This window comes from Carcharodon carcharias, chromosome 9 (assembly GCF_017639515.1).
Source record: "Carcharodon carcharias isolate sCarCar2 chromosome 9, sCarCar2.pri, whole genome shotgun sequence".
Lineage (NCBI taxonomy): Eukaryota > Metazoa > Chordata > Chondrichthyes > Lamniformes > Lamnidae > Carcharodon > Carcharodon carcharias.
Genome location: NC_054475.1, coordinates 153,391,431 through 153,403,906, shown reverse-complemented (window position 1 = coordinate 153,403,906; position 12,476 = coordinate 153,391,431). Strand labels below are relative to the sequence as shown.

The 12,476-nt window shown below is 40.5% G+C and overlaps 1 protein-coding gene across 1 annotated transcript in view; it reads right to left on the bottom strand.

The window, feature by feature from the left end:
- The window catches only part of ar (androgen receptor), a 305,542-nt gene that overhangs the window by 140,432 nt on the left and 152,634 nt on the right, over positions 1–12,476 (bottom strand). The window contains exon 2 of the mRNA XM_041196191.1: positions 837–988. Coding sequence (XP_041052125.1) covers positions 837–988 — 152 coding nt within the window. The remainder of the gene's footprint in view (positions 1–836; positions 989–12,476) is intronic.

Below are 12,476 nucleotides of genomic sequence, written 5' to 3'. Positions count from 1 at the left end.
TAGACCATTTAGGGCTGAGATAAGGAGAAATTTCTTCACCCAGAGAGTGGTAAGCCTGTGGAATTCACTACCACAGAAAGTAGTTGAGGACAAAACATTGTATGTTTTCAAGAAGGAGTTAGATATAGCTCTTGGAGCAAAAGAGGTCAAAGGATATGGGGAGAAAACGGGAGCAGGTATTGAGTTGGATGATCAGCCATGATCATAGTGAATGGTGGAGCAGGCTGGAAGGGCCGAATGGCCTACTCCTGCTCCTATTTTCTATGTTTCTATGTGTTCAGCTGTGTGAGGTTAAGAGAGGATGTTGGCTGGAATGTTCAGTTCCAAAATGGCATCACTGCCATCAAATTGACATTGCACCCTGCTTAACGTTACAATCTGCCGGCTCAGCACACATCTGGTGGACCTTAGATGCATGCACACTAACGCCCACACCAAGATGGTTTCTGACACAATTCACACAACTGTGTACACAAACATAGCATGCCATTTCGGTTGTCAGATGGCACCCAAAGCAGCCAAACGACAGGTGCCTAATGACTTTAAGTTACAATGAAGTAATTTGCATTTCAGCAGCAGAAAATAAAATGGACAAGATTCCAGGGTCAGTTTTAATGGTGTGCACACAAAAAAAAATCAGTAGGTTACAGAGCTATGAAGTTTAATTCAGTGATCTGAAATGTTATGCTTCGCAGATGCTGCCTGACTTGCTGAGTATTTGCAGCATTTTCTGTTTTTAATTTCAAATTTCCAGTATCTGCAGTATTTTCCTTATGTACCAATTTAGATAATTCGAGTTACCTCTATCAAATAAGAATATAAATAACTTGATGTACCTTCAGCTGCTCTCTTGAAGAATACTTTGCAACTGCCACAGGTGAGTGCTCCATAATGACATCCTGATGCCTCATCTCCACAAATAAGGCAGGTTTTCTGAGGTTGAAAAAAGTAGTCCATTTGGAGACCGAGATTCCTTGTATTATCCAATCTTAAATGAAAACAAAGAACATAGGAGTGTGTACTATAAAAATTTATAAAGATCTGTGCAAACAAGTTAGGAGGATCAGAAATTGACTAAACGTCAAGCTCAATTTTCTTAATTTCTTTGATTTTTTTTTAACCAGTGATTGCATTTTGTAGTTTTGATTTTATCCATTAAAACCTCAAACTAGCAGCCTTGAGAATAAACTGTACTGTTGTAATCTAATCACTTAAACAAAAACCCCACATTTGTGAGAAATTGGGAAAGAAAGAATTATTGCTGCATTTGGGAATTTAAAACCATTTTGTTGCACATAACATTTATGTTGAAGTATTACTTGAGCTACTGAGATGTTATGGTATCCTTGGTAGCTGATGACGCCGAGCTCTACCTCACCTCTACCTCTTTCGACCCTTGCACTATCTATGTCTAAATTGTCAGACTGCTTGTTCAACATCCAGTATTGGACAAGTTGAAACTTCCTCCAACTCAACACTGGGAAGACCAAAGTCTTCGGTCTCTGCCACAAACTCCATTTCTTAGCCTTCGATTCCATCCCTCTCCCTGGCAACTGTCTGATGCTGAACCAGACTATTCACAACTTTGAAGCCATATTTGATCTTAGGTGAGCTCCCGATCACGTACCATCTTGGATATCGCCTATTTCCACCTCCATAACATTGCCAAATCTATCTCTGCTCCTTTGCTTTTGAAACCCTCATCCATGCCTTTTTACCTCTACACTTGACTGTTCCAACATATTCCTGGCTCACCTCCTACATTTTGTCTGTAAACTTGAGGTCATTCAAAATTCTACTGTCTGTAACTCACACCAAATCATGTTCACCTATCACCCCTGTGCTCGCTGACTTACATTAGCTCCTGCTTAAGCAATACCTCAATTTTAAAATTCACATTCTTGTTTTCAAATCTTTCCATGTCCTCAACCCACCCTATCTCTGACATCTCCTCCAGTCTTACAATTCTCCGAAGTTATTTGTGCTCTTCCAATGCTGGCCTCTTGAGAATCTTCAATTATAATCACTTGACCACTTGGAACTATGCTTTCAGCTGCCTAAGTTCTGGAATTCCATCCCTGAACTTCTCATCATCTTTTTCCTCCGTTAAGACACTCCTCAAATTCTACCTCTTTGATCGAGCTTTTGGTCATCTGCCCTTATGTGGCTTGGTATCGAGGTTTGTTTTACAGTGCTCCTGTGAAGCGACATTGAATGTTTTACGAATAAAATACAATAATAGCATTATTTAATAAAAAAGTAGTAGTTGTTGTCATCTCATCAAAGAAATCCAATGAATGTCAGGCATGATTCTGACTTTGAAAATCATCCTGATTGTGTTGCATTAGCTCATGCCCCTTATATTATCCTACATGATACTTTCAAACACGTTCTCAACATTGGAAGTAAGGCTTACAATTTTATAATCTGAAAATTTATCCCTTGTCCACTTATGAAGATGAGACATATATTTTTATTTTCTAATCCTCTTGAAATTTAGCCCAAATACAGTAAAGAATATCCACAAGAGGACTCAAAATCATTTGTACCAATTTCTTGAGAATCTTGGGATTAAGTTATCAGACCCAGGAGCCTACCTTGAACTTCAAAAAGTAGCCAATATTTCCCGTCTTCAGGTTTTAAAACTTTCTAGTTTGTTCAGATTCACCTTCGAAATATACCCGCATAGCTGGCATTTCTTACATTATTTCTTTTGTGAATGCTGTTGAAAAATTTTGATTAAGTATTTCTCTATCTTCAAGCACCATTAAACCCAAACTTACTGCACTCATATATATTGAATGACTCCATATTTATAGTCCATTACAGTTAAATAATTATTCCTTATTTACAATCTGTCACATTTCATTTAATAAATTATTCCCTATGTATAATTTGTCAATTACATAATGGACATTCATATTTACAGTCCACTCTTAGGCCTTCAGGATTCTTCACTTTTTTTTGTTTCTGTTAGTTGCCATTTTGTTTTCTTTGCAGTTGGGAAGCTGTTTTTTTTTTCTTTTTTAAGTTTGTTGCATGTGGCTTTCTATTTGTTCTGTTAGCAGACTGTAAGTGGACTGAGAAAGAGCAAATTTTTTGTGGTGCTGATGAGCAGTGGGAAATGGTAGAAAGTCAAAAAGATGAAAGTCAGATGGAGCAGTGGCTGGATACGGTTAGAATATTTTTAAAATACTCAAGTGGAGCCCTGGAGAGGGAATAAGCTTCTGGATTGTTGGTTTATTTCAGAATGATACTATTCCCAACATGGGGAGTACACTGTGGGCTGAAGGCATTGTAGGTCACAATGCTAAGGACAGGCCAGATGTAAATGAAGCAAAATAACTGTAAATAAGCCAGAAGAAATAAAGCAAAATTAGTTGCCTGGTAGGCTTTTTCTTTAAATGAACTGCACCTTCCCTACATTGTAGAAGTAGCCAGCTTGATCAGTTTTGGGAAAGTCTTGTTCCAAGCATGCATAAAACTTCATCTTGATAATGCAATTCACAAGTCCTACATACATACAATTTTCTAACCTTGGTGCCGTATAAAACACCAAGTCAAGTGCCATTTCACCAGTTCATTTTTAACCAAAATCTAAACTGAAACAAATTAACCACCTAACACCAACAGACAAAAGCTATACCCCCTGAAAGACCTGTTGAAATGGATACATGGAAGTGAAATTGAGATTGAAATCAATGGAAATGAAAATCAGGAGAGATACATAACACAGCTGAATTAATATAACTTAGTTTACTACCACCGAGTTAAAATTCTCCCCGGTTTTTCAGCTGTCACTTCTGTGACTGCAGAATAATGGGGCAATTTTTCACCCCAATAATACTTAAAACAATCCTAGATTAAAAACTAGAATCAAATATGGTCGATCCCAGTAAATGTTTCAGTTCACTTACTCTGCCAACCAAAACTAGCACTAACATGAACCTCTGCCAAGGTTAGCGCTGGAGGTTACATATGGATACTGCAATTCAGCCAGGATCAAAGACCCGTGAAACATGAGATAGAATTAATCACTTAGTAAAGCAGAACATAACTTTAAACATTTCTAACTTTGAGCTCTCTTACTGGATGTTCTGCAGAATGGGGAAGGAAGCTGGGCAGAAAACAATGGGAGGGGGAGAGAGAGGCAGAGGCAGGCAAAATGATACTGACACTCAGACAGCGACAGCCAAATAGCAGACAACCCAAGCAAGGGTAGAGCAATAAAGCACAGTGAGAGAGAGGAGTCATTAAAAATAGGTCAGGAAACACCAACAGCTGAAGAGCAGTAAAGCACATGAGAAAGACACCTTTAAAAACAGCACAGGAAACTCTGGCATCATCAGAGTAGCAAAGCAAAGTGGGAAAAGAGACCTTTTTAAAAACAGCACAGGGAGCCAGCAGAGAAGCAAAGCACAGCAAAAGAGTGGAGCTTTTAAAAACAGAACAAGAAACACTGGCAGCATTATAGCAGAGAGGGAAGCAGGAGCAGCAACAAGAGGTGGGGATATATCACAAGTGACATCGCAAGACAATGAGTCACATGGGATAAGTGCAGTTGTAAGCTTTGAATATTTATTTTGATATATTGTTACTTAATCAACTTTAAGTAAGACTAGATTAATTAATTAGCATACAATTAAGACTAATTTGATAAGTTACCATCAGTGTTCAATGAATTAATCAAAGCTAGGGGATAAAGTTAAAATTAAATGGCGAGGGATAGTAACGCTGAACATTTCAGTAAATTAAAATGTAAGATTTTAGATATTAAGAGTTAAGTAAAACATTTCAGTTAAACCTCCTTATAAAATAAAGGGATGTCAGCACAAGAAGAGCAGCTGATTGGTGAGTAGCTGGTGAGTATTTATTTAAGTCGCAAGTTTAATTGTCTAATAAATAGAGGCATGGCAGGACAGCACGGTCCTGCAAACTGTGCAACCTATTCAACGTGGGAGCTTCAAGATGCTTTTTGTGTCCTGGGCAATCACATGTGCTGCAGCAGCTTGAACTCCAGGTTTTGGAACTTGAGCAGAAGCTGGCACCACTGCGGTGCATCCATGAGTTTCATGGATAACACATTTATAGATGTGGTCACCCCCACAAGCAGAGAGAGAATGGGTGATCACCACACAGTCAAGAGGGACAAGGCAAGTAGTGCAGGAGTCATGACTGCATCTCACTTTCCAACCAGTATTCCATTCTAAATACTGATGAAAGTAATGTTCCTCTGGCTTGTGAAGCCAGAGTTTAGCTCATGACACTACTGCTGCCTCAGCTGTACAGGTCCAGAGGAGCTTCATGAGAATGATCCCAGGAATGAAAGGCTTAACATACGAGGAACGTTTGAGGATTCTGGGTCTATACTCAATAGAGTTTAGAAGGATGAGGGGGGGATTTGATTGAAACTTACAGCATACTGAAAGGCCTGGATAGAGTGGACGTGGGGAAGATATTTCCATTAGTAGGAGAGACTAGGACCCGAGGGAACAACTTCAGAGTAAAGGGAAGACGTTTGAGAACAGGGATGAGGAGAAACTTCTTTAGCCAGAGTGGTGAATCTATGGAATTCATTGCCACAGAAGAGGCTGTGGAGGCCAGGTCATTGAGTGTATTTAAGACCGAGATAGATAGGTTCTTGATCGGTAAGGGTATCAAAGGTTATGGGGAAAAGGCGGGAGAATGGGGTTGAGAAACTTATCAGCCATAATTGAATGGCGGAGCAGACTCAATGGGCCGACTGGCCAAATTTCTGCTCCTATGTCATATGGTCTTTTGACAGCAGGAGAAATACTGGAAAAACAACAGTGTTAGGGAATTTTATAGGGGATCAGACAGATATTTCTGCAGCTGCTGACGTGAAGCCAGGACAGTATGTTGACTCTCTGGTACCCAGGTCAAGGATGTCACTGAGCAGCTGCACAGTGCACAGGGGGCAGGGGGAGGATGAACAGTCAGTGGTCATGGTCCATATAGCTACTAACGATAGATAAAGGGATAAGGTCCTACAGGGGGAGCTAGGAAAGAAACTGGCAAGCAGAGCCTCAAAGGTAACAATCTCCAGATTACTTGCGGTATCGTGCGTTAGTGATATGAGGGCAGACTTGGCCCTAGTGGATTGGGCAAGAAGACTACAAGGTAGGACAGTTGATGAACTGTGGCAGATATTTAAGGAGATATTCAATTCCTCCCAAGTAAAATATATCGCAATGAGGAAGAAAGATGGTAAGAGGGGGAAAAAGCATCTATGGCTACGCAAGGAAGTTAAAGATCACTTAAAGGCAAATTGCAATGGTCAGTAGCAGGCTGGAAGATTGGGAAACTTTTAAAGATCAACAAAAGGTTACTAAAAAAAAATAAAAAGAGCAAAGGTAAATTATGAAAGAAAACTAGCGCAAAATGTAAAAACTGATAGCAAAAGCTTCTACAAGTATATAAAAGGAAAGAGAGTAGCTAAAGTGAATGTTGGTCCCTTGGAGACTGGGGAGTTAATACTGGGGAACGTAGAAATGGCAGAGATGCTTAATCAATATTTTACCTCAATTTTCACAGTGGAGGACACTAGTACCACCCCAATAGTAACAGGTAGTGCAGAGGATATAGAGAAGGAGGAACTTAGAACAATCACCATCACTAGAGAAAAAGTACTGAACAAACTATTGGGATTAAAGGGTGACAAGTCCCCAGGACCTGATGGCCTACATTCCAGGGTCTTAAAGGAAATGGCAGCAGAGGTAGTGGATGCATTGGCTATAATATTCCAAGATTCCCTGGATTCTGGAAAGGTTCCAGTGGATTGGAAAAATGCTAATATAACGCCCTTATTCAAAAAGGGGAAAAGGCAGAAAGTCAGAAACTATAGACCGGTTAGTTTAATGTCTGTCGTTGGGAAATTGTTGGAATCCATTATTAAGGAAGTAGTAATGGGGCATTTGTAAAGTCAAAATGCAATCTATCAGAATCAGCATAGTTTTATGAAGAGTAAGTCATGTTTGACTAATTTGCTAGAGTTCTTCGAAGATGTGACAAGCAAAGTGGATAATGGGGATCCTGTAGATCTAGTATATCTGGACTTCCAGAAGGCCTTTAATAAAGTGCTGCACAAAAGATTAATACATAAAATAAGATCACAGGGAGTTCGGGGTAATATATTAGCTTGGATAGAGGATTGGCTAACCAATAGAAAACAGAGAGTAGGGATAAATGGGACTTTTTCTGGATGACAAGCTATAATTAGTGGGGTGCCACAGGGTTCGGTCCTTGGGCGCCAACTATTTACAATCTATATTAATGACTTGGATTCAGGGATAGAAGGTACTATAGCTAAATTTGCAGATGACACCAAAATAGGTGGGAAAGTAAGTTGCAACGAAGAAATAAGAAATTTACAAATGGATATGGACAGGTTAGGTGAATGGGCCAAAATTTGGCAGATGGAGTTTAACGTGGATAAGTGTGAGGTTATCCATTTTGGTCGGAAGAATAAAAAGACGACTTATTTAAGTGGAAAGAAACTTCGGAATGCTTCAGTGCAGAGGGATCTGGGTGTGCGCATGCATGAATCGCTGAAAGCTAGTATGCAGATACAGCAGGTAATAAGGAAGGCAAATGGAATTTTGGCATTTATTGCTAAAGGAATAGAGTATAAAAAGAGGGAAGTGTTGTTGCAACTGTACAAGGCATTGGTGAGACCACTCCTGGAGTACTGTGCAGAGTTTTGGTCCCCTTACTTGAGGAAGGATGTAGTTGCACTGGAGGCAGCTCAGAGGAGGTTCACTAGATTGATTCCAGAGGTGCGGGGCTTGTTTTATGAGAAGAGATTGAGCAGTTTAGGCCTATACTCGCTAGAGTTTAGAAGGATGAGAGGAGATCTAATTGAGATATATAAGATGCTAAAGGGGATGGGCAAAGTAGATATGGAGCGGATGTTTCCCCTTCTGGGGCATTCTAGAATGAGAGGCCATAGTTTTAGGTTAAGGGGTGGCAGATTTAAATCAGAGATGAGGAGGAATTAGTTTTCTCAAAGGGTTGTGAATCTGTGGAATTCACTACCTCAGAGTGCAGTGGATGCCGGGACGCTGAATAAATTTAAGGAGGAGACAGACAGATTTTTAATTAGTAATGGGTTGAAAGGTTATGGGGAGAGGGCGGGAAGTTGGAGTTGAGGCCAAAATGAGATCAGCCTTGATGGTAATGAATGTTGGGGCAAGCTCGAGGGGCTGAATTGCTTACTCCTGCTCCTAGTTCTTATGTTCTTATGTACTGCGGAGGGTTTGAACTAACTTGGCAGGCGATTAGGAACTAGAAGGTAACATTAGAAAGAAATAAACAAAGTACACAGAGAACTGGAAGAGGCAGATCGTATTAGAGTAGGAAAAAGTATGATCATAGATGGAGTCAGAGTAAATGTAAAAAGGTCTAAATTGGGTTCATTATGCACGTGGTGTCGAGATTAAGGTTTGTGAAATGCAGGTGCAGATAGCCGAATGGAAATATTATGTTGTGATAATAGACATCTGGTGCAAAAAAGGCACACAGAGGAAGTTACCTATGCCCACAACAACAGGATATGATGCAAAGACTGGGTTCTTTCAAGATCTTTCTTGGATTATAATTTGGGAGGTTACGAGGAGGATATTCAGTTATATTTCATAAATCCTGAGAGAGTACCATGTGAAAAGTAGAACTGGGTTGCTTCAATGGTACTTGTTAAATGGTACTAGGCCATTTGAGTTGAGGAAGATCTTGTCTATGGAGATTCATGCAATATTTATCTTATACAAAGTTTTAGACATATTTCCAATTATGCAACAATTAAGGAATAGCCATCCTTACTCATGCATTTTGTGAACCAAGTGTGATTTAGCAAGTTACAGTACCGTCTTTCAATGACATGTATATTATGCAATAATTGTGAATGTCAATAATTGTGCACTGTATTTAAAGACTTTGACAGATGTTCGTGGACCAATTTTGGAGGATCCAGAAATTATATTGCACAGGATAACCAGATGCAGCACACAGTGTACTGAGTATAAAATTCATTTTTCTGTCTTGGCCTTTTGTATGCCAATACTTTGTTGTTTATTTCTGTTTTAAATGCTCTCCATAGATCGGATATTGCTGTTGTTTGGTTTTAGGCGTTAACTAGGCTTACTTTCGGTTTACAAAAACACCTTGACATATCGACAAATGAATCAATTTTTACTCTCACACAATGAGCCAGGCGATTTAACAGAAGTTCTTGATAATCAAAAGGCTGAAATATGATTGGGGATGTCAATGCATCTGCTAACTAAGCAACATTGCTAAGGAATACGACAATACAGAGTAAAGAAAGATAAATTTTCTATTCAGATTCCTGAAGCTCTGATGCTAGGACCAGGGGATGAGGAATACACATTAGTACCAGAGAGTTTTACACTCCAGGTGAACATTCAGCTAACTATGTTTTACCAGCTCTCTCCTAAAGCAGTCTAAAACTAACCCCTGTACTCGACTCTCTCCCCACTCGCAGCAATATCCCTGTATCTTCCTCTTCCCCAAGTATTTATCTAATTTTTCTTAAAAATTGCAATTGTTTCTGCCTTAAGCATCTTTGCAGCAAGGCATTTCATGGGTGTCCATGAAGAAATTTCTCCCAAAACTGTCTCCTCACTTTTGACAATAATTTTAAGTTTATGAGTCCCATCACTGGCTTTACAACTATAGGAAATAGTCTCTCTGTTCAAATATTTGATTATTTTTTTAAACCTCTAAATTCTCATCTTAGTTTTCATTGTTCTAACAGAAGTAGTCCCAAAATCTCAAATGTCTCCTTAAACTACAATTTCCCATCCTTGCCATCATTCCAGTAAATCTATGCTTTACACTCTCTATGACCATAATAACCTTTCAATAATAGGGTGCCAAAAATGCACACAGTACTCGTAATTGTGGCCTAACTAGTGTTTTGAACAAACTTATCAATTTTTCTTTCCACTTGGAACTAGGTATCAGTTGTGGCACAGTTGGTAGCATTTTTGCCTCTGAGTCAGAAGGCTGAAAGTTCAAGTCCCAGTCTAGAGACTTGACCACAACACCTAAGCTGATACTCCAATGCTGCACTGTCATAGGTGCTGCCTTCAGATGAAATGTTAAACTGAAGTGCCACTTGTTCTTTAAATTATTGTAAAAGATCCCATAACACCATTTTGAAGAGGAGCAAGGAAGTTTTCCCAGGTGTCCCGATCAATATTTATCCTTCAATCAACATCACAAAAACAGATTATCACATTTCTGTTTGTGGGAGTTAGCTGGGTTCAAATTGACTGTGGCACTTCCTACATTTCATCACTTCAAACGGGTGTAAAGGGTTTAGATATTGGGATCATGAAAGGTACTATATCAATGCAAATCTTCCTTTCAAAACACAAAATGTAATTGGCCTTTAAATTACTTCATCTAGAAGCACCCACACTTTCAGTAAACCATTAGGTCTGTTTTTGTTCATCCAAATCCTGCAGTATCTTTTGATTGCATGTGTATTCCCGTTTTCTGCTACCTATCTGCTCATTCTGCTCACCAATTTCTTCCTGAAGTCCTTATGAGTCCTGTCTTCACACTGAGGGTATCCTCCATTGTGTTGTGCGGCACTAGCGCCGTGCTAAATGGGATAGATTTCGAACAGATCTAGCAACTCAAGACTGGGCATCCATGAGGTGCGATGGGCCATCAGCAGCAGCAGAATTGCACTCAAACACAATCTGTCACCTCATGGCCAGGCATATTCCCCAGTGTACCACCACCATCAAGCAAGGGGATCAATTCTAGTTCAATGATAAGTTCAGGAAGGCATGCCAAGAGCAGCACCAGGCGAACTTAAAAATGAGGTGTCAACCTGGTGAAGCTGCAATGCAGGACTACTTGTGTGCCAAACGGCATAAGCAACAAGTGATAGACGGAACTAAGTGATCAGATCTAAGCTCTGCAGTCCTGTCACATCCAGTGGTGAACAGTGGTGGCCAATTAAACAACTCACTGGAAGAGGAGGCTCCACAGATATCATCATCCTCAATGATGGGGGTGCCAAGCACATCATTGCAAAAGAGAAGGCTGAAGCATTCACAACAATCTTCAGCCAGGAGTGCCGAGTGAAGATCCATCTTGGCCTCCTCTGAAGGTCACCAGCATCACAGGCACCTGCCCCTTCACTTCCTCTCTCCTCACCGTCCAAGGACCCAAACACTCCTTTCAAGTGAAGCAGCATTTCACTTGCATTTCCCCCAACTTAGTCTACTGCATTCGTTGCTCCCAATGTGGTCTCCTCTACATTGGAGAGACCAAACGTAAACTGGGCGACCGCTTTGCAGAACACCTGCGGTCTGTCCGCAAGAATGACCCAAACCTCCCTGTCGCTTGCCATTTTAACACTCCACCCTGCTCTCTTGCCCACATGTCTGTCCTTGGCTTGCTGCATTGTTCCAGTGAAGCCCAAAGCAAACTGGAGGAACAACACCTCATCTTCCGACTAGGGACTTTACAGCCTTCCGGACTGAATATTGAATTCAACAACTTTAGGTCGTGAGTCCCCTCCCCCATCCCCACCCCCTTTCTGTTTCCCTCCTTTTTTTTTTTTCCCCAATAAATTATAAAGATTTTCCTTTTCCCACCTATTTCCATTATATAAAATAAAAAAAAACCCACTAGAGCTATACCTTGAGTGCCCTACCATCCATTCTTAATTAGCACATTCGTTTAGATAATATCACCAACTTTAACTTTAACACCTATGTGTTCTATTGTACTATTGTTGTTGACATCTTTTGATGATCTGCTTCTATCACTGCTTGTTTGTCGCTACAACCACACCAACCCCCTCCACCTCTCTGTCTCTCTATCTCTCCGCCCCCCACACACACACCTTAAACCAGCTTATATTTCAGCTCTTTCCTGGACTCGAACTCAAGTTCTGTCGAAGGGTCATGAGGACTCGAAACGTCAACTCTTTTCTTCTCCGCCGATGCTGCCAGACCTGCTGAGTTTTTCCAGGTAATTCTGTTTTTGTCACAGGTGCTAGTGTTCAGCCAATTCGATTCACTCCAAGAAACGACTGAAGGCACTGGATACTGAAAAGGCAATGGGCCATGACAATATTCTGGCAATAGTACTGAGAGCTGGCCGCTCTCCTAGCCATGCTGTTCCAGTATGGCTACAACACTGGCATCTACTTGGCAATGTGGAAAATTGCCAAGGTATGTCCCGCACAGAAAATGCAGGACAAATCCAACCCAGCCCCATCAGTCTACTCTTGATCATCAGTAAAGTGATGGAAGGGGTCATCAACAGTGCTATCAAGAAGCACTTGCTTAGCAATAAGCTACTCACTGACGCACAGTTTGGGTTCTGCCAAGGTCTGAGGATCACTCAGCTTCTGTCCTCATTACAGCCTTGGTTCAAACATGGACAAAAGATCTGAACTCCAGAGGTGAGGT